The sequence below is a fragment of the Bos grunniens genome, chromosome 21 (genome assembly GCF_055505025.1).
Source record: "Bos grunniens cultivar Pamir isolate PY7600 chromosome 21, Bosgru_T2T1.0, whole genome shotgun sequence".
Classification (NCBI taxonomy): domain Eukaryota; kingdom Metazoa; phylum Chordata; class Mammalia; order Artiodactyla; family Bovidae; genus Bos; species Bos grunniens.
Window position 1 is genome coordinate 33,830,606 of NC_141185.1, and position 23,837 is coordinate 33,854,442.

Below are 23,837 nucleotides of genomic sequence, written 5' to 3' on the forward strand. Positions count from 1 at the left end.
TCATTCACAGAATATTTAATTTACAGAATATTTACATTCGTTGTAATACATTTGAAATGTAGGTCAAAAACTTATTAATTTCATGTTTCTGAGTTGAAAAAATATACTAGCCAGTGTTAGGAATTTATTATAATTTTGCCAATATATTGATAAATGTAAGGGTGTCTAATCAAATACAAATAGAGAAATTAATCATTATATATTTTCAAATTATAGGCCAAGTTTCAGTTTTCCTTTAATACTATTTAAAAAAATCCTTCCATGTTTAGATCATGAGTAGGTAGCTTTTACACCATATAAGATCATTCATTTTATGCTCTTTGTTAGTATCAAAATGTTTCAATTTGTAACCTTTCATAACTTATCAAGGAAGTGTCTTTTAATTTACACATGGCAGAAGGTAAACATTTTAAACTTCTAAACATAAGTAGATATTTTTTATTCTTCACAAACATTTATAGTTTTGAAATTTTTATCTATGCTAGGTAAATGCAAAGAATAATTTAAAATGTGATGCATTGAAAGCAGTACCCTGGCTTAATCTAAATCTATCTAAATTCTAGAAGTATGAGTTCAAAGACCTCTGGATTAAAATCACCTGGGGCTAAGAATTTACAAAATTGGCACTAAAGTGTAGGGTCTATTCATTTTCAACTTTAATCCAGCCTATTAATTCTCACATTTCTTTTGTAGTTTCTGTAAGTTTAAACACTTAAGGAAGGCAGTGAATATATTGATTTTTTTAAAAAAGGTAAAACGTGAATATACTTTGAGTACTGTGTGGCAGTTATTCAGCACAATGATATGAATGAATTTTTATTTTTTTTATAATAATACTGTCAAATAATGGTCTATGAGTCATTGTTAAAACTAACTTTCTCTATGGCAAATGAAATTTATAGGTTGTCATCTGTCCAGTGTCAGTACAGATTTATGAAAGCTAGAATTTTTAAATATTTGGTTCATTTCTATTTTTACTTGCCTTGTTCAGATAATGTTATTTAAATTCAAAATAAGTGGTTAAAAAACAATGGTGATTAATTTAATTTTGCATATTTACATTCATTTCTAAGCCTTATAAGATATTCATGAAATTGAAATTATTATTGATTATTTAATATTTTCATGGAATCAATAGTGATGTGGAAGTATTATTTTAAAGATTCATTAAAAGAGTACTCTAAATTTAGTAGAGTAATATATTTAATATTTCAGTGGTTTCTTAAAAATGTAAAATTTGAAAAATTTACTAAAAAAATCTAGATGAGAGATTGAGCATATTTCCACGATATTGTAGATCAACAGTTATTTATGCTCTAAATTTGAGATTCTCTAACTTTCTAGGTAGGTATCCTATTTTTTAATGTGAAAGTTTTTGTTGGATGATTGTCTAAATAATTAATCAAAAGAATTGGAAATGACTTAGCGACTGAACCACAAGAAATAAATTTAAATTACCATGATTTTGTTTCTGGAGAAATTATGCTGGTAATCCAGTATAAAATAATTATATCTAAAAGAAATTATTTTATAATGGAATAAAATTTTATAATGAAATAAAAGTATATTTTATATTTTATTATATTATATATATATAATATATATTATATTTTATAATAAAATTTTATAATGAAATAAAAGTATATTTTATATAATTCTATTTTTTTAGCTTTGAGTACATAGAATAATAATAATATTTTTAATTATAAAAATATAAAATATAAAATTATAAAATTATAATTATATAATTATATTATATAATTATATTATAAATATATTTATATATTTATAATATAGAATACATAGAATTATGTATTATAGTACGTAGAATAATATTTTTAATTATAAAAATATATATTATAAAATTATAAAATTATAATTATAATTATATAATTATAAATATATAATTATAAAAATAAAAAATATAAAATATATATTATATTTTATAATAAAATTTTATAATGAAATAAAAGTATATTTTATATAATTCTATTTTTTTAGCTTTGAGTACATAGAATAATAATAATATTTTTAAATGATAGTCATTCCCCTAACTAACATTTACATTCCCTTTGGACTTTAACTCAGAAGTTAATTTTTAATGTAACTTCTTTAAACATTTTTAAAACATTTTCTTCTAGTTAAGATTATGTAAAGAATAAAATTAGAATTTTAAAAATTGCTGGAGCCAGAAAATATAGTTCCTCATAGAAATGAACTAATATTGAATATGAAATTATATTTTCCTAATGTTTGTTACAACATATTTATTGTTTTTTATGGTTGATAATGTAAGATTTTGTTTACTAGAGAAGTATAATTTATATATAACTTGGACTTAAAATAGGAAGTCAGTTCTAAACAAATAAATCTTGCTTGAAAAGTTATAATTTTGTCAAGCATATAGTAGAAAAGCTTTTGTATACATATATATATGTATAATATATGTATTTTAGAAAACTTATGAATTTTTGCCTAACTAAAAAGTTTATGACATTTTGATTCTACTTGTTTGACTTGGTATGAATAGAGTGCTGGATTTCTAATTAAAAAAAAATAGATATGCAACAAACAACAAAGGTTTACTGTATAGCACAGGCAACTATAGTCATTATCATATAATAACCTATAATGGAAATAATTTCAAAAATAATATATGTGTTTTTGTTATAAAAAATAAGAAATCTACTTTTTTGAAATTAAAAAAGTTATAGTTTTATACAATTTATTATAACTTATAAGATATTCTGAATTATATGATATAGATACAGTTGGTTACTAAATAAATTGCATGAACCAGAATATTCTCTCCAAATGAAACTTTATTCACTGAACGAATTCTCAGCCAAATATAAGTTTTTTGGAAAGTAATACATACTGATCTCACAAGTCTTTCATACAGAAGAATCTTGAAATCTAGCCTTATAGCCTTACATCCAACTTTAGATATTAGATGTGAACTATTTAGTTCTTCGTTCTCAGATGTGCTTTATTTGTTTGTTTGTTTTAAATCAAATATTTATTTGCTGATAGGAAGGGACTCCAATATTTTATATATTCAAAATAATGATAATATTTATTGAATAATCAAAGTATATAATTTCTATTCTATAGCTTTAAAATCAGATTGTCATGAAGTACATAATACTGTCATGCTCATTTCTTAAGTCAGTATACTGAGAAACAGATACACAGGAGGAACCAATAAGCCAGAATTAAACATATTAATTGTGACATAGAACATTCTTATTTCTTATTTTCAAGATGTGCAAATAGCAGAGACATTCAGTGATCTTCAGGTAATTTAGACTTTCCCTAGAAACTCATTCCTAAGTGCATATCTTAGCCCAGGTTTTTGATGTCCATGTTCTCATTTCCCTTTTTATGTTTTGAATTTTGCACTTGTAACCTTTTTTTTTTCTCATAGTATTATTGAAAAATTTCCTCTTGTTATAAGTCCCTCAAATCCCCCTCTTAAGTATGATTATTCATACCTCATAAGTCAATATAATGAACCCCAAAACATGGTAGAAATGATAGATTAGTAAGATAGTTGGCATTTGTTAACTTCCTTTGTCTATTACAGACTTTCAGTGGGTTTTGTTTATTTTTTTTGGCTCAATGTATTTTTAAGAAAAACTGCATTAAGAAAGAAATAGTTATAGGCATCTATATAATTATTTTGTATTTAAAAATTAAATTGATACCAAAGATCTCATTAGTACAAAGAATTTTATTTTCATCATAAAGTGTTGGCAAGATTAGCTCATAATTTGTTCATTATTCATTCATTCAATTATAAGTTTATTAAATACATTCTTAGTGAATTGCAGAATATATTAAATTGTAACCCTTGCTCTCTCAAGCTAGTTTATGAGAGATCATAAATGCTCAATATAACTAATAATGATATAAAACTGCATTTATATACCAAAACTACAATATAAACAACGCACCGTAAAAGTTTGGCAGAGTGTGAAAGAAATGTAGGCTAGAGTGACATTTGGTTTTGTGAAAGAGGTAAAAACTTGAACTGGACTCTGTAGAGGAATTGCCTGATTAGAGGAGAAAAAAAGAGAAAAGCTTATTTTAGGCAGATGAAGCAGTATGGATTTGAGAAGAAAGATACCATAATTGTTGAATAATAAAGAGATTATCTTGACAGAAGTGGGACATTTGTGTTTAGTCTAGAGGAAATTAATGTTCAATAAGTTGTGTGGAACCAAATAATGGCAAGTTATGGATGTCTGGCCAAAGGGTATCCTACACACTACGGATTCTTCTAATACTTTCCCTTTTAATTTCTCTGGAAGGTGAGGAAAAAAAGAAAAAAAGGTACTTCTACACTTTGTTTTCTTCTGTGCTACTCCACACAAATTCTTAGAGTGCTTGTAGGAATAGCTATTGGTAGGAGAGGAAGATAATTATGACAGTTACTGAGTGATCTACTATGCAGATCTTAGATTTGAAGGTTTATAAAATAATATTCTTTAAAGCTTCTCTTACATCATACAAATCCAGGAGACATTAATCTTTGTCAGGAAAAAAGGATGTTTTATGGTCAAGAATGAAGAATCAGTAATAATGATAATAGTGATGTATATGGTGCTTAACTCTGTTTCTATGCTAGCCATTGTGCTATGCACTTAACATTTATTGAAACCTCTCATTCATCCACACAAAATTCCTCTGAAGCACGTATAGAGTCCATGTTATAGAAGCTGATGTTTAGAGAAATTTACTTACCCAAGGAAATGTAACTGGTAATTGATCTTAATACTAATTTGTATGGCCTTTAAGTTTGTATAATACTGATAAAACAAATCCAATAGATTTCTCTCTTTTAGGACTTTTCAGATTCCTGAATAAACATATGCAGGAAAAGGACCTTGTTCAAAATAGAAAGTCTTGTATCAGGGTGAAGAGACTAGGCAATATTTTAAGAACAAGATGATGAGCACTTAATCTCCTCTGGTAGTTAAAGTTGAGACAAATGCTTGAAGTTAAAATATATTTCAAAGTGAAATCTATAAGAGTTTGGTATTGATTTGATTCTAGTTCCAAAATTATGAAGAAACAATAAAAAATGACCATATGTTGTTTTGAGCCTAGCAAAATGTTAAGTTCCAGGAAGCAACTAGTGAATTTTAGTCAGGCATCTATTTGAGACAATATTTTTGTATGATTGTTTCAGGCAGGTTGAATAAGTTGTACATAATATTTTTTTTTCCTTAAAGTAGTCTTTAATTAGAAGCATAGGTGAGAATTTAAAACTGAAAATGTAGATCCTTAATTGCAGTATCAGTGATAATTTCACTTACACCTTCATTATAGGTGAGAAAGAAAAAAAAACAAATGAGATAGAGAAGCAGTTCCTTTAAAAAAGTAACTCAAAAGTATTATAATGTAATGGTTAGGTGCATAGGATCTGGAATAGGTCTGCCAGGGTTCAAATTCTGCCTCTTTAATTTACCTGTTGTGTACATTGGAACAAGCTGTTTTACTTCTGTGTACCTTGACTTCTTTACCTGTAAGATGGGGAAAGTAATAGTAACCTCTTCTGTAAGGGTATTGCATTAACCCACTGTATCTGTAAAAAGGAGAAAATAAGAGAAGTATAAGGAAAGGTGCTAAAAAGGATCAAATACCCAAATAAAAGTTCAAAAATAACTTTTTTTAATAGAAAATCATTGGAGATTCTAAGTCAGTTTCAATTCTATGTTGAGAAAACAGTCATTATTTCTTAATAATAGTATATCCTAAAGGTAAAGAGACTGGTTAGGTAAAAAGAAAAAAAAAAAAAGATGTGAAGTGTGGGAACTGCTGACTTGAAAGTTTGGATATAAAAGGAGAAAAATACAAGTTAGATCAGAAAGATTCACATAACTACCCTGCTACTAAAAAGTGAATGGCTAATGTTAAGGAATAAAAAGAAGTTTGAAAAGGAAGATAAATTGGGATGCCAAATACAGATGAGATTATTAAGGGACAAAATGAGTTAAGAGTGATGAAAAGATTATAGGGTGTTAAGGTCATAGCTCATGAAGAGTAGGAAGTCTTGGATATCACAGTTTTGTCTACCATGAAAAGAATGAGAAGATGGGGCGAAAGTGGTTTGGAAAATTGAAAAGGTTGAAATGAAGTCAATTGTAGTAGATAAGGAAGCTCATTCTGGAAAATCATGGTCTATTTCAGGTAGTAAAAACTAGCAATTGGAAAGAATATAAGATACATGGGACTGAATAGCTGAGGAGAAGGATAAAAGTACAGAATAGTGATTATGAGGAAAATAAGATATGGACTAGTAATCAGTTGTAAAAGACCTTTTGAAATTAGACAACATGAGTTTATATTAGGGCTAAGTAGTTCCAGGTAGTTCAGATATTGGGAGAAGGCTGGATATGTGTCAAGATGAAAAATCAGAGATGACCATTCCATATTTAAATAGCTGATTCATTATTTTTTATGGAGTAGTATGCAGATTTATTTAACAGAACTCAAAACAGACCTGTTCCAAATTAAAATTTGTTGTTCATTGCTGTTTTCACTGTACCTGTGATAGACCTTGACAGTCTATTATTACAGGTTTGCTTGAAGCTCAGCTTATTTATTATGGAGTTTATATTTATAGTAATATTCTCTGGTCCAGCAAAACTGCCACTTGTTAACAAGAATGCATTTCACAATGTATAATCACTTTTTAGTTCTTATTCCCCAAAACCTAGAAAAATCTACATTTAATTAAATAACTTATTAAATCTTAAATTTTAGAAACTTACATTCCAAAGGATCCACTATTTTAAAATTATAAACTACTTCAAAATTTTTTGTAATAAGTAATTCAGCCTTCAGTGTTTAAAGCAGAATTCTTAAAGACATTCATGTCCTATAAATTAAAATATTATACTTTTCCACTTGAAAGATAAAATCATGCTAAAAAAATGCCTGTGCCCTTCATAATCACTGCTTGATAAATACTTTAAAAAGGGATTCCCTTGAGGCTCAGACTGTAAAGTCTGCCTGCAATTCAGGGACCCAGGTTCTATCCCTGGGTCAGGAAGATCCCCGGGAGAAGGAAATGGCAACCCACTGCAGTATTCTTGCCTGGAAAATCCCATGGATGGAGGAGCCTGGCAGGCTACAGTCCATGAGGTTGCAAAGAGTCAGACATGACTGAAATGATTTCACTTTTACTTAAGAGTTCTTAGCTGTATATACCCATTATAAATATTACTTAACACATTTTAATATATTGTTGCTATATGGATATTCAGTAGTTATATCTTCAAGATGTATATCAGAAATTTTACTAAGGGATTTTTTTAAACTTCAAACCGTTCAAATTTTAAGTCTGTATTATGAAGATGAATAAACATGTGTTTATAAAATATTAGAGAAATAAACATATTGAACATGAAAATATTTCTATGACTTTTTCTGATCTATTTGTGTGGTTGAGAACAACTTTCAAAGCTGTTTTTTAATCTAATTATTAGAACACTTTACAGACATTAATATATTTACATTTATCTGTTTATCAGAACAATTTTTACAACTAGTATTTTTAAGAATCAACCAGAATGCAAACTTTCTGGATTCTCTTCATTGCTAGAGCTTAAATTTGTAAAGGAAGGAGATTTTTTGTGTTTAAGAATATCTATATAAGTAATAGATAACTATAAAACTAATCATATGTTTATTACCACATTACATGTTCATAATTTTAAGAATTTAAACAAAAAAAAAAAATTTAGAAACTATTGTGACATTTCCAAAATCTAATCCCTTAAAGCCCAAATTTAACTATCATCTGTTTTATTTAAAATATTAAGTTTTAATGTATTATAATTTGTAATAACCAAAGCCTTAATGATTTTATACACATTAATATTGTCCCAGAAGTTTAAAATTACTGGTTTTATTCCCTTGAGAAGGAAGCATGCTCAGAATTATTAAGGACAATGTCAATGAATATGAGTTGCATGAGTTACTAATACATGCCCAATGTTTCACGTATATGCCAAGTAAAAAGAAAAGTATTAAATAAATTGAAAAAAGATAGTATTGATTTTAGTGATCACAAAGTCTGAGTCACTTGATATTAGTACTTTTTCTACGTATTTCTTTGCAGTATTTCAAGAGAATTCATGTCTAGGGCAAGATGGCTGTCATAATGAACCTGTGATCCTTCAAGTTGATTTTACTCTGATGAAACTAGAAGAGCCCAACACACATACCTCATGCTTCTGTAGATTAATGAACTTAGCTTCTAACCTGTGTTGGGGTAGATGGCCTCTAGATTTATTTTGCATCTATTTAGTCAACAATCTTATAATTATGCTGAGAATAATAAAGAACATATTTTAAAATATATGTTAACTACTCCCAGGAAATCTGTACAGTAGCAGTTGTAACCAGAGGTGGGAAAATTTACTCTTCAATTCATAGTCCACAGAATATTTACAAAGTCAGTAGTGTATGTTTCTGCATAGTATTGCATGGAAAGTAAAATTGTAGGGTAATTATTAATGGCTCTTAGTGAAATTCTCTCTGGAGAAATGACTTTATAAAGTGAACTTATTACAAATAGCAAAAACAGAAAACAACGGATTTGAAGTTGTTTTTTTCTTCTCTTGTGAGGTTTGCAGCTCTTCTTCCCTTTTAAAATATGATTTAACAAAAATCTTGGTATGTCTATGCATTGTCTAGTTTTCCTCAAGGTTTTAAAGAAGAATCAAGAATTCCTGAACTGTTTAAAACATGATCAAATATTAGAATCAGTCTTAGTTTGTTGCTTGAGAGCAGTGAATTAATTAAGCAAGAGCATGTGAAATTTTTTATCCTTTCTTTTACTCTTAAATACTTTTTTCTATCCCAGTTAGGACTTATGAAATATTAAATGTGTAAATATGACTGACTTAAGTAATTTTATCTGCTTTTTCTGACACTGCTGAACTTTTAAAGTTATGCTTTTGCTCATGTCTGAGTAATTTTGAGGATAGATATTAATATAACTCATAATGTGAATATAGAATTTTGTCCATACTATAAAACTACCCCAATTCATATATTAAGAAATATTATCTACTGAGAGTGCTACTTAAATGATACAATTTGTCAAGTGAAAGTATACCTTTTAAAAAAGATAAAAACATCTTACATACACTTTAAGGTTACTCTATTAGACATCAGAAGTTTTAAAAATACCTTAAGAATATTATGGTCTCATGTGACATGTTTTGTATATAGTTTTATATATAGTATGTATATGTGTTTAAAAATGAAATGAACAATAAATTTGATTCCTAATATTTTTGTGCTTATTTTCAACACAGGCTGATAATGCTACAAAATGTTATACACCTCATCTATACACATTTTTAGTATTTAGCACAAATAATAAAAAATATTACAGCAATTTGTTAAAATGCTATTAGTTACTTGTTTATTAATATGAGGTTAATGTTTACATTTTCAGACGGGCTCTAAATTTATTAAAAATTAATGTTTTAGAAGATAATGTGATATTAAGAACTCAGAACTGCAAATTTAATTGCTTTTAAGTATGGAACCCTAAATTCATGTGGAATCAACTTGTTGGTGATGTTCAACATATTAAGTAGGTGGATACTTTTATGCCAAAGTAAACTTCATTTCACCACTTCTTTCAATCCCCGACTGTATTCATTGATAGGAAAATAACTTTCAGTTTTACTCATTAAATTTCTTGAATTTTTGTTTGAGATCTCTTTTCCCCCAAGAAAACAAAAGGGAAAGAAAAGAGACTACTATTCATGAATATGGTCAGGATACCTTTAATACTCATGTGAATTTTTATCAGTCACCATCATGATTTCAAGTCATGAATTTATTTTTACATGCTTATGCATGCGTATTTACATGCATTAATTATTTAATTGATCTTGAATTCCATTAAATTTAAATGAGTAGGAGAAAAATTTGTTCATAGGATTTTGTTCTCGTTATATTACATTTTATTTTATTTTGTTTTATTTAAATAATCAGTTTAAGGCTTATAAAGGTTGATTTGCTCCTGAACTGCTTTATTCCCAGACATTGCCATCTTCCCCAACTACCACCAAGTCCTCTCCATCTGACCCCATGACCACCTCCAGAGCTAATCAGGTACAGTATCATCCTGTCATCTACACCATACTTTTCACGGGTGATTGCCTGCACACTGGAGAAAAAGATACTGGTGGGTTAAGGATGTATTCGTTCATTCACATTTGTGCACCATGATCAGATTCCAAATAACCTCAGAAAGAAATATCAGTTATTCCTGAAAATTTATATGTATTTTTAGCTTTAGTTAATAAAAATAGACTCAGATGATAGACTACTAGAATTTTGGATTTTCCCCCTAAAATTTTGACTTTATGAAGCTCTGAGGGTTATTTATTTATTGAGTTGGTGTTTATTATTTCCCTTATTGTTTCTTCCTAGGCTTCCTGGTATATAAGTTAAGAATATCATATATGTAAAAAAAAATGAATGTATAAATATGAGTTATTGAGCAAAGGTATATCTTTAAATGTGAATGCATTTTTCTTTGTTTTTTATTTCAGATATGCCTTACTGTGTAACAGTTTAAAACTTTTGATGAAAAACATTTCTAGCAATCTAAGAGTAACTGGAAATTGGTATTTGTAATAATTTTAATGCTGTTTAATAACTCAAGAAATGGTACTTTCTTAAAATTTAATAATACATTTTCTTTGCTGGAGTTGCAAACTTTGCAATGAAAAATATATCTTAGTTTTGACTTGATAATTGTTTTGGTACTGAATATTTGTAGGACATTCTTCAAAAATGTAGCTGTTTTTGGCACATTTAAGGAAATCATCTAAAATATTCTGTGTAATTCAGAGCCTTACTGTACTTTAACATGAGAAATGTTGAAAATATATTTATTAAAATGATTAAACACATTTTCATTTTGTCTGAATTGAGCTTCATTTAGGTGAGAAATGTTATTTTCTTTAATATTTCCACATTTTTACTAATATAAAGCCTTATATTTTTAATATATTTTTCATGCAGTTGACTAATAAATTATTAACTTTGAGCTATATTTGCTAAATATATTAAATGTGGCTTTTGCATATGATCTAAGATATGGCTGTCAGAATTATTTTGCTCATTTATTGATTCTAATACTTCTGCAACCTCAGGAAAATTTTTTAAATAACTAGAAGGAAAACTAACATTTAGAATGTTATTTTGTAGTAGGAGCTTGATTTTTATTTTATGCAGTAGCATTCCCTTCAAACAAAAATCCTTGATAATGCTCACATTTTAGCCCCAGTAAATTGGTTTAAAAAGTACACATCTCTAGTGATGAAACCCATCTCTTTTCTTTAAAGGTAATGGTGCTACATGAAGTGAGAAGCAAGCTTGTATTATTGATGCATGAAGTTGGAAAAGTGTATATGCATTTTCACTCAGACTTTTTCTCTTATGAGTTTTAATTATATGAATTAGAAAACTATTGTGAAAACAACTGACTTTATATATTTAGTGTTCCTCTTCTGCTTCATTCTCTTCCAAATACAGACAAGACAAATGAGTACAGCACTCATTAAAAACAAATTATTTTTCTCAACATAAAAAGTAAAAAACTCTGGATCTAGAAGAAAAATCAACAATAATTTTGTCTTTAAAGTTAGATTTGTATTTTCTTGTATTTATTTTGTGGAAATATGATTTTTATAAAATGATTTATTAAAAAGCTTATTTTTTTAAGTTTACTGATATAATAATTTTACCCTCTAGATATGTTAACACATCCACCTCTAGATATTTTTCTAATTTGGAAAATTAAGTCATGTGTGGTTTTATACTCTGTCCACAGTCATCAGTTATTAAAAGTATTTGTTTATACTTTGTTTTCTTCTGTTCTTGTGCAAACAAGCATAATACCTCCTGGATAACTTCAGGCAAGATATAAAATAACAAAACAAAATCCTTAAATTCATTGAAGGAATTATAGTTATCTTTCATCTTTATGTTATTAATAGTTTGTAATTATTTCATTCCCTACAGTATTTCCCAGTAGATTCTATGCATGTTGTAATAGAGAAGATAATTTGGTTTTTGTTGTTCATTCAGTCTTTAGATAGCTCACAGTTGTTTCTTGTGGATAGTCATAATTAATTCAGATTCACTAAAATTGACTTAGATGTATAAGAGTAATAACCAAGATAGTAAAATGGGTTCTAATGTGATCATCTTAAACTCTCCATATTTAAATTAGAGTTTAAACCTATAATAATACGACTTTCATTTCTGATATGTTTACTTTAACCTTATCCAGCAATTTAGCAGGTATATCTGTAGTTTTATGTTAAAATTATTGTTTATGTCTTATAGCTAATCTGATATCCTCTGCTGTTAAAAAAATCACTGCAGACTTTTTCCATGTGAATTTTCATAAACAAATATAAAGCAATTTAGACAGCTGTTTGTGCTATTTCATCAATAATGGCTAAGTGAGTTGTGATTGAGTTTTCTTTAGACTAAATGGTTTGTGTTACAAACTAATAAAAGGAACTAAGAGACTATTAATATTTAGAAAACCCCAAAATAAAAAGCACAGAAAGTATGTTGAAAATAAGTTTTATCTGTAGTTTCCATTCTTTTAAAAATGACTATGATGCTTCAGTACCTACTGAATTTTACCTTCCTACTTTCATATTTCCACAAGCCAGACTGTTTTCACAGATCAGACTACAATGTTATGAGTCTGTAATAATTTCCCCTGGAAAACTGAAGGATTATCATATAAGAAGCCTTATAGAATGGTGGTTAAAAGTTAACTGGAGCCTAATTGCCTATGATCAAGTCTTTGTTCTGCTATTTGCTGAGTAAATTGGACCTCAGGTTCCCCTTCTGTGAAATTGAGATAATAAATTCATTATATTTAGAACGGCACTAGAATGCACTACTCACCTTATAAGTGTAAGCTATGTTTACTTATTTTTTCTGAAATTTCTTTCAAATGATAAAAAAAAAGATAACTAATTAGTTACCATTCTTTAAGATTGGTAACTAATACAGCATAAAACAGCTTAGTTAAACTGAGTTTTATCTTTAAAGAAAGATTCTGTGATACTAATATTGCTGCATTTTCAACACTAAAATATTTATATAATCAACATGTATGTAAGCTTTTAAAGATAGCTTTAGATGCTCTGTAGTTGTTTTCTTCTCAAGTGAGAGTACAAAGTTACTTGTTGTCTAACTTATAAATCAAATTTCTATTATTTCCCTATTAAGAAAGTTAGGGCTAATACTTTTACAACTTACACATTTTTGTCTGTGCATATTGCACGTGCAAGTTTGACACTTTGGAACTTTCAGAAGCAAATATATGGATAGAAATAAAGTCTTAATCATGTGATTAAACTTTAAAAAGATAAAAAACAGAATCAGTTGGATTTGACCAATTATAAGTTATCTTTCTACATTTTTCAGTCACTTTGATTCAACAAAATGGTTTTGTTTATCAGTCAATGGTGCCAAAAATTAAATTCCAGTCTTAATTTTAGGTTCATGATTGTTAGCTCTCCTGGGATTCTTCTCACATTTCAAGAAAAGTACAATAATTTTTTCAGAAACATGTGCTTTATAGAATTTATGTAATAATAAATTTGAAATTATATATCAAAATATACAAAACAAATAAGTAGGTAACTCATATATAGAACCCTTGCTGTAGTTACAGGAAAAAACAAACGGAAGTCACTAGTCCCACCTTAGTTTCATGACCACAGATCTCAAATGACCCCCCATTCTGTCAGGTAATCATAAGCCCAGTCACTTTTTACTCTCTCAATGTCTTTTTCATAAATCCTTGTCTCATTTTAACACCTGTATTAGTTTTTTGTGTGTAACTGACTGCCACAAATTTATTGGCTTAAACTGCACACATTTATCACCTCAGTTTTCAATGGGTCAGAAGTCAAAGGCACTGTTAGCTGAGTCCTCTGCTCAGAGTCAAAAGCCAGCAATCAAAACTATCAGCTGGGGTTTATTTTCATCTGGAGGCCTGACTGAAGACTAATCTGATTTTAAGTTCTTGTAGGTTGATGACAACATTCAGTTTTTCGTAGCTGTATGACTGGGGACCCCAACTTCTTGTTGACTGTTGACAAGAGGAAGATCTCAGAGTCTAGAGACTACCCAGGTCTCCTGCTATGTGACCCTCTCTACTGGCGTTTCACAGTGTGGCTTTTTGCTTCTTGCAGACAGCGGGAAAATCTCTCCCCATTATATGTTAGCACGATGAAGTCTTATTGAACCTAAACGTAAGAATTACTTTCTACCATACAGTGAAATTTAATCAGAGTAGTGACATTCCATCCCTTTGCCATATCCTGTAGATTAGAATCAGGTCACAATTTCTCCTCATGCTTAAATGGAGGGAACTATACAAGGCATAACACCAAGAGTGTAGAGATCATGAAGCCATATAAGAATTGTCTGTGCCACGCCAAGGTCTCTTGCTCTGTCCTCACTCCAGGCTCATAACCTTAACTTCCTACTTGACTGAGAAAAATGGAAGCAATAAAAACTTTCACAAAATCACAGCTTCACCTATACCCACATATGCTACCTCTCAACTTTCCCTGCTTCTGTTTAAAACAAGTAATTTCAGTTGCACATTAAAGGCTCAATATTTTTTCTTTATTCAAGGTCATCTCTTCACTAATTCTCCCCTCTCTCTCATCTATTAAGTTTTTTACCTCTATAACATTCCCATCAGCATACGTATATCTGTTTTTTCCTCTCATCTTAAAAGACAAAACAAAACTTCTTTTAATCTCACTTCCCTCACCAGCTAATGCTCCATTTCTTATACTACTTTGTAGCAAAACTCACAAAAGTGTTTACTCTCTGTTTTGCAATTTTTTGTCTTCCCATTTTTTTCTTAAATCCATTCCTGTCAGATTTTTTCCTCCACAATTCTGCTAAAACTGTTTGTCTAGGACATCAGAGATGACCCCACCATTAATTTCTGTTGTCTGTTGTCAATCTGCATGGAACTTAATCTATCCACAGTATTTATTATTATAATAAATAATAATAATTTTTTATTATGACATTATTAAAAATAATGTCACTTTTGCTTCCTTGGTGTACTTTCATTGCTTGATGTACTTTTATTACTTGACTTCCAGGATATTATTGCACACCCTTTTTTTTCCTCCTGTATCATGCCATGTGCTTCATCTCAGAATCCTTTGCTAGTTCCTCCCATCATCCTTCTTAATATTTGAAACTCTGGATGTATACTTTTCTTCCTCCTCATATACTACCTTGGCTTTTATATTCTGACATATGCAAAATTTATGTTTTCATTGAGAAGTAGGTTTACTATGAACTAATGAAGCCTAAGGGCTACCCCAGTGGCTTAGTGGTAAAGAATCCGCCTGCAATACAGAAGACACAAGAGACCCGGATTCGATCCCTGGATTGGGAATATCCCCTGGAGGAGAGCATGGAAACCCACTCCATTGTCCTTGCCTGGAGAATTCCATGGACAGAGGGGCCTGGCAGGGTACAGTCCATGGGGTCACAAAGAGTTGGACTTGAATGAAGCGACTGAGCATGCATGCAGTGAAGCTTAAACCTTAGGATTCTTCACCTGCGCAGGCTTATTACAAGGCCCTCTACCTAATTTTATGTTTATAATTTTGAATGTAGAGGACAAAGATGTCCTCTAAAATTGTGAAAGATTCAGGTCCCACATAACAAGGGTTCACATTTATCTCTAATACACATATCAGAGTGAAACTACAGACTATATCCAAGTTTCCACTCAGCACTTCCACATGCATATCTAATGGACATCTTTAATTCAGAAGTCCACAAACTACCCCAAACCTGCTCTATCTATAGCCCTTACAGTCTCTATTGAAGCAATTCCATGGACCGTTTTCTCAGATCTCAAGTCTTGGATTCATTCTCATCTCTTTTCTTTCATACCCCAAATCCAGTTCCTATAAGAAACAATGTTGACTCTATCACTAAAATACATATAGAATGTTGACCTCTTCTCATTACATCTACTGCTACCCTAGTCCAAGCCTGAATTATTACAGTAGTGTCTATATAGATTTCCCAGACTTTCTACCTTTGCACCCAAAAATCTGTTCTCCACTGAGCAAATGATTTCTTATAAAATTTCTCTGCTTACGCCTGTGATAGTTTTCCTTTGAACTTAGCAAAAGCCAATATCCTCCAAATGACATCTAATTAATTTATAAGATCCTTGCCAGATTACCACTTTCACTTCATTTCATATCAGTTGCCTCCTTACTCTGCCCTAGGTAAACCCACCTGCTTGGGTTGCCTTGCAGACATTAGGCAAGTTCTTGCCTCTCTCTACACGAAATTCTCCAATCTCAAAGAGATCTACTTGGCTAACATCTTCAATAGTCATCAAGTCTTTCTTCAAATATCGCTTCTCAATACCCTTTTGAGATGGATGTATCAAGCCACCCGATTTGATATTGCAACCTGGCCTCCCCATTCTTCCAGTACTTCTGATTCCCTTTATCTTGCTGTATTTTTTTTTCTTTTGCCTCGCAGAACACTGCATGCTTTGCTTGCTGTTGTTCAGTCACTAAGTTTGTAACCCCACAGATTGCAGCATGCCAGGTCTCCCTGTCCCTCACTATCTCCTGGAGTTTACCCAAGTTCATGTCCATTGAGTCGGTAATGCCATCCAACCATCTCATCCTCTGCCACCCTCTTTTTTCCCAGCATCGGGTCTTTTCCAATCAGTTGACTGTTTTCTTATCATCATACTAAAAAAATTATATATTGTCAGCCTCACTGTCCTAGAAAATCAAGTTACATGAGAACAATAGTCTGTTCTATTCTTTGATGTATCAGAAGCATTTGTTCCTTAGTGCCTAAGTCATATCCAACTCTTTTGTGACCCCACGGACTATAGTCCACCAAGCTCCTCTATCCATGGGATTCTCCAGGCAAGAATACTGGAGTGGGTTGCCATTTCCTCCTCCAGAGGATCTTCCTCACCAGGGATTGAAATCAGGTCTTCTGCATTGGCAGGAGGGTTCTTTTCCACTGAGCCACTAGCCTGGAACATTAATAGATTCTCAATAAGTATTTGTTGAGTGGCTAGTATTAGTTGGAAGAATAGGCTTATAGTCTGTATGGTTTTTAAAACTCATTTTTTATTTTTGAAAATCCTTTTTTCAAATGAAATCTTGGCACAGAAGTTCTCTAAAAATGTAAGCCAACAGAAAAAGAAATACTATTGATTGTATAACGACATTAAGTAAAAGGGACATAGCCTTCTTTGTTAGATAACTTTTTCACTTCACCAGTACTCAGAGCAGTTTAAAAATATTTTTTTGTTTGTTTTGCAGAGGAAACCAGTCAAGCTCTTACCTCAAATAGGTCATAATTCTCCAACAAAATGTAAAAATTAAGCTTTATTTCCTTCAGTGTTGTATGTGATATCATGATAGTATTCTTTAGAAATATGTTTAATAAAATCCTAGAAAAATAGTGAAATTCAAATATTCTTTTTAAATGAACTTGCTGACTTTATTATACACATTAGATTTTATGTACTCATAGCTATTAGGATGAGCCTTATAAAATTGCTGATATTTGAGTGCAGTTCCTTAGGCTCAACATAGAGTATCATATTCATATCAAAATCTCCAAGAATTCTTAGAAATAAATTGGACCAAAATTGAATCCATATTAGGAGAACATGGAGTTTTCATATAAAAACATCAAACATTCCCTTAATAAATAGACTTATAGTAACCTTGGAGGGGAAAATTTAATATCATAGAAACCTTAATTCCTTTAAAGTAAAATGTAAATCTGTTGCAATTTCCCTTATATTCATTCCCTTTTTGTCTGGTTTTATGGGAAAGTGAAGCAAGACAAAATGATTTTAATATTCATATGAAAAATGCCTGAGATTTACCATGAGACAGTTAATAGAATGGTTACCAAAATAATGTGTATGAGATTAAATACTTCACTCAGTATTAAAACTTACTATAAAACTCTAATAGTAAACCATATTTGGCATTAACACAAGCAAATATAATTGGTCAATGAAATGTAACATGTCAGAAATAGACCTAAGTTATATATGGGAACTTACTATATTCTGTCATTCCTTAAGAAAGGTAGTATAATTTAGAAATTAAGAGACTCGTACTCTTAGGCCATAGTTCCTAGCTTCAAATTAAATCTTTGCTGCTTCCTAATATTCTAACTTGAGAAAACATCCTTAACTTCACCATGTGCTGTGTGTTTGTAAAATGAATAATAACAGTGCCTGCTTCACAGGGTTGTCATGATTCTTGAGTGAAATCAGTGCATGAGAAGCGTTGAGAACTCTGCTTGGTCCAGAGTAACATTTACGTGTCATTTTATTTATTTTAGAAAAAGATGTTTTATTTGATAAATGGTACTGGCATACTTGATTATCCACCTGAAGGAAAATAAATTTAACCTCTACCTTGTCCAGTATATAAAAATAGATCTTAGTGTATTCAAGATTGAAACTGTAAGACTATGTGATGAAATTATGATGTGAGAAATAAAGTTGAGGATGACTTTCTAGAGCAAGAAGGAAATACGAGACATAAAGGGATAGGTTAAAACATTCAAATTTACAAATATTTTATATTTTTATATAGTGGAATACACCGTTAACAAGCAAAAGGTGACAGCATCCTTGAAAAAATATGTTTAGCATATATGACAATGAATTACTGTAAAGAGAGCCCCTAGATTGATAGTATAAAATAAAAATCCAGGAGAAAAAATAGGTCAAGATTACGAAAAGGCAGTTTATAGAAGAGGAATGGAAATGTCCAATAAACACATGAAAGCGTATTTAACCTTACCAAGTATCAGGAAATTTTCAATTAGCATTCACAAGATTATATTTTTTCACCAGACAGACAAAATTTTATATGCATATGTGTAATACACATAAATCAGGAACACAAAAATTAATCTCTGTGTGGGCCTATGTGTGTGTGTTCATAAATTAAAAGTGTAGTCAAGGATATAGGCAATAATCATTCTCATACAGTGTTGATGTAAGAAATGCTATATCATTACAGCTTTTGAGCATCTACCCAGTAAAATTTAATGCACCAATACATGGAAATATAGAGACAAAGATGTATATTGCAGCAAAAGTTGGAAAACCATCCGACCTTTAGCAGGAAAGTGGCTAAGTAAATATGGTATTATAGAATATTAATGTGGTAACGCTATTAAAAATAATGAATTAGAGCCACATAAATTGGCCTAGGATAGTGTTCATAATATTAACTGAAGAAAATTAAGTTGCTAAGAAACATATGGCCTTCTTTTTAATAGTCAAAAAATATCTTGTGTTTGTGTATCGTCCGGATGATGACAAGGAATACGAACATTATTAAGTTTTTATATTTCTGCTTTGGTTTCAAAATGCTAACTAAGGGAAAGTAAAACAAGATGGAAAAAAACAATGGCTTCAGTTACAATTTATGTTATGTTTTAAGGAATCTAAAGTGGGAACTTTCCAAAAGCTTGAGAAAGAGTGGACCATCTTTGATACTAGATATATGTGGATTACTTGGCGCTTTCGTTTCCTAGTTGTCAGATGCTTGTTGAGGAGTTTCAAGAAGGGTCACAAGAGAGGCTTCAGAACTAGAAGAGACACACTTTAGTGGCAAAGGAAATGGCAGTTGTTTCATAGTTAAAAGTTATGCCAAATTAAATGATTATGTAATATTTGTAATATTTTTATTTATTCTTTATTAATATAGCAAAAGGTCTCAATTCTAGTCTCATCAAAATTACCAATAGAGATTCTTATTTAATAAATCTAGGATGAGATTATGCATCTATATTTGAACAGTTAGAAAAACGTTTCCTGGAGTCTTTATTTGGGTAACACCATTTACCATATGAAAATGCACAGTAGTTTATTAAAAATTATAATTATATAATTGTGTATTACATAGCAATTTCCCTTTACAAAGACTTTTTTATGAAATAACACTTCAAATATTATTTGATAAACATGAAAGAAAAACATACTTGTATAGAAATTGAAGGGTGTTAGTTTTATCACTGAGAACAGTAGAGGTTTACTAGTAATTACAATTTAAATCTATGAATAAATATTATACAAAGGATAATTGTCTTTTCAGATAGTCATAGTTTTTTGACTATTGCCAAATTCATTTAGAGGTTTTCTAACCTTGGAGATCTTTATATATGCAGATTATGTTACTATTTTCAAAGATTATTTAGCAATATTTTTGCCAAAAATGATGGTAAAAGGCTAAATGAGCACTTCCTAACCATACCCATTCCACTGCAAATGTCTGGCTTCGTTAGTGTGCTGTGCTGTAGATGATGTGCCCTTCACAGCTAGTGATGGGCATCAGGGGATCTTTCTGAGGGCAAGTTAAGAATTTCTGCTGAAAACAGCACACCATTAATATTTTCAGGTTAGAATTATATCTTTTAGTGAATACCAGGTTATGTGACCTTCCAAAGTCCCTTCTAAAGGTTCATTTCATATGAAGATGTACTTGTATTTATGAAAAGCCTAGGGCTTTTGAAGTTTTCAGATTGAAGAAAATGGTACACTCCAGGGGGAAAAGAGTTAATGAAATGTGAAATGTACCTTATTTTACATCCTATATGTGCTTTGGGCACTGATAAAAATACAGAGTGCCTTGTCTAGTATTAGCTGCTAAGTAGGCAGATAGGCAATAGTCTTTGTTTTTCTGGACTGCTACCTAGTAGGTAAAGGTGGTTTGTTGGTTTCGTCAGCATTCTCCTTTAAGTCAGAGCTCTGGTAGTTCTTGCAGATGCTGTATTCTCAAGACAGAACATTATATGTGCCTTTATATAACCAAAGCACTTAATGTTTCATTACTCCAGAATGTGCACTAGTCTTCAACAGACTTTTTTGTCTTTCAATTAAAGCCATATAAAATAGAAAATACACAAAATAGGAAAATTGGGTAGTTATCAACATTTTCAACATTTCAGTTTTATTTAGAAAATGATTAGAAGTAGGAATACTTTTGCATATTCTCTTAGATAAGAGTAGTTTTGCCAGAGTTGATAATCTGTTCACTGTGGATAAAAATTTATTTCTCATTTTTATTTCTAATTTTTTAATCTTTGATTTGGGAATATTCCAGTTGATCTTTTTCATCTTCTGAACATAATACCTCATAATTTATTTTATTGGTCTTTAGTTTAGCTATTGTTTTTTTTTTTTCCCTTCCATTAGGTGATACAGTCCTTCAGTTACATTTTAAAAATATTTTTGAAAATACAAATGATTTGTTTCGTTATAAAGCTTTTAGCCAACTAAGAGTTATAAACGTATTTTTATTAGTGTTTCATTAATGTTTTAGAAGTGAATTGCTTCAATCCATCCATAGGAAAAGAATTTAGTTCTATGACTAGTAATATGTTTATTTAAATTGCAGACATTCTTCTGTAGCTTTTCATTTATTAGTCGGTATATGTTTTCATATTCCAAGTATTAATATAATGAGAATAATTCAGGACATTTTCATTTCTCAATGACAGTCATTTGTGATAGTAAGTTAATAATGTCCCTTTACTAATAAGATACTGAAATATAGACACCTGTTATTTTTTTAAAAAGCATATATTGCCTTCAGAAAAACTCTTGGTGAAATTAAAATATAAGAAATGTTGAATTTAGCTTGATTAGTAAATATAAAATACCTACAAGTAACTGTAATTTGATTTCAATAATATTTTAAATCATGTTAAAAATATGGCACATCAATCTATCATTAATTAATAATACTTAACTTTAATGGTGAAAATGGCTTAATCAAAAATTTGTAAAAGCAAAATAATCCAAATTGTGAAAGTTTTCTTAGTAATTAGCCACCACAGTTACCTAAGTTTAAATAGAGATCAGTTTTTAAACATAGTTCAACATTTACCTCCAATAATATCTTATCAGATTAGTTTGCTTACATTATAGAGTATTGAGTCAACCCATACTCAGAATTTTAAATGGCTTTATATTCCTAGATTAACTTTAGTGGTTTTCCTAAACAGGCATTTAGCATAATTACATTCTTATTTAAAACTATGATTTTACATTTTCTTGTTTTAAAATTTTATATGTATTTTCTGGGACTTCCCTGGCGATCAAGTACTTACAATTCCATTCTTCCAGTGAAGAGGACACAGGTTCAATCCCTGGTTGGGGAACAAAGATCCCACATGCCAGGTGGCATGGTCAAAAATAAAACAAAAACAAAAAAATTTTTAGGTATTTTCTATATCTGCTTTTCTGCCAGCTCATTTTATAATACACATTTAAATGTTTATTAGTATTTATTATGCCACATGTCTGAAAGCTTCATGAAAGCGAGATCTTATGCTTTCTGTTTAACTCTGTATCTCCAGGAATAGTACCTAGAATTCAGTAAATAATTATTCAATGAATATAGGAAATATACTAAATTTATTTTAAATGACTTGTTCGTTCTGCTTTGCAGGACTTCAGCAGCCTAATTTGGGGATAATTTTTTGATTTCCTTTGTTATGGTGCTTTAAAAACTTTTTAAATAAGACAAGTTTTTATATGGTAAGAAAAAAAGCTCATCTGAAACCCAGCCTCTATTATTTTATTCAGTTTTATCTGTGTATAATTTTACACTGTTTAACTCAAATTCTACATATACATTTATATATATTTTTTAATTGTGCATAGATATTTTCCACATTATTTTATTATAGTTTCATATGGTGTCTTATACTGTTTTACTGTGTATATGACATTTTCCATGTTTGGGATTATTTCCCAGATAGATCACAGAAGGAGAGAAACTAAGTTAAAGATTATGCTCATTTTATAATGTAATGTGTTAAGTAAAGTGATTTCCTAAATATATTGCCACAGAAAAGAGGTTAAAAGAAAGAGATTAAGATAGTTAAGCCTGTCCCTTTTTTTCATTTAGTTTGCCTTTTTGTGTGATTAATTTTGCTGTTTTGTGGAATATCTTTGATTATTTTAGATGTTAAATATTTTCTTGTCCTGCACAGTCCTTTGCTGTTCAGTTTAATGAATTATCTGTTCACTTTTGCCTTCCACTAGATTATCTTGTCCATTCCTCTGGCTTTAAATACTATTGTTGTGTTAACTCTCAAACCCACAACCAATCACCTACTTGGCATGTTCTTATGGGTGGTGCATTTCAAACTTGATATATCCAAAATAGAATTTTTGATTCTGTTTTTATCTTTCACACCTTTCCATCATCTGCTTCAGTAAACACAGCCCCTACTTTCATGTTCATAGCTGTTTTTCATTTTTTTAGTTTATTGTTATAACCTCTAAAATATCAAGTTTAAAATATTTGTTTTCATATTAAAAGCCCAAATATATATTTCATTAATCAGAATTAAGAACTCTGAACTTATTATATATACCCTGAAATAGCTGAGCTAAAAAGAGAAGGTTTGAAACTAATAGTTTCAAAAAGCTTTTTAATAATTTGACACGTGGATGGTGATGGCAAATGAGATTTCCAGAAATTTAACCTCAATTTAGTAAAATCTGGTTTGGTAAGCAATAAGAAGACAAACCCCAAATTATTTTCATTTGGAAATAATAAGCTGCTCTATAATAGTTTATCATGCACACCCTCATGTTTTCTTCATCATTACTTGACCTCTGGTAGTAGTCTTTTTTGATATATCTAGAGTGCTTATCCCCTCAACATAACAGACATAGTTCCAAG

The 23,837-nt window shown here is 30.1% G+C and overlaps 1 protein-coding gene across 6 annotated transcripts in view; it reads left to right on the top strand.

Moving 5' to 3' along the window:
* The window catches only part of NOVA1 (NOVA alternative splicing regulator 1), a 167,939-nt gene that overhangs the window by 133,907 nt on the left and 10,195 nt on the right, over positions 1 to 23,837 (top strand). For all 6 annotated transcript variants that reach the window (XM_086365232.1, XM_086365233.1, XM_086365235.1 and 3 more), the window contains one exon: positions 10,075 to 10,146. In XM_086365232.1, the coding sequence (XP_086221358.1) occupies positions 10,075 to 10,146 (72 nt within the window). The remainder of the gene's footprint in view (positions 1 to 10,074; positions 10,147 to 23,837) is intronic.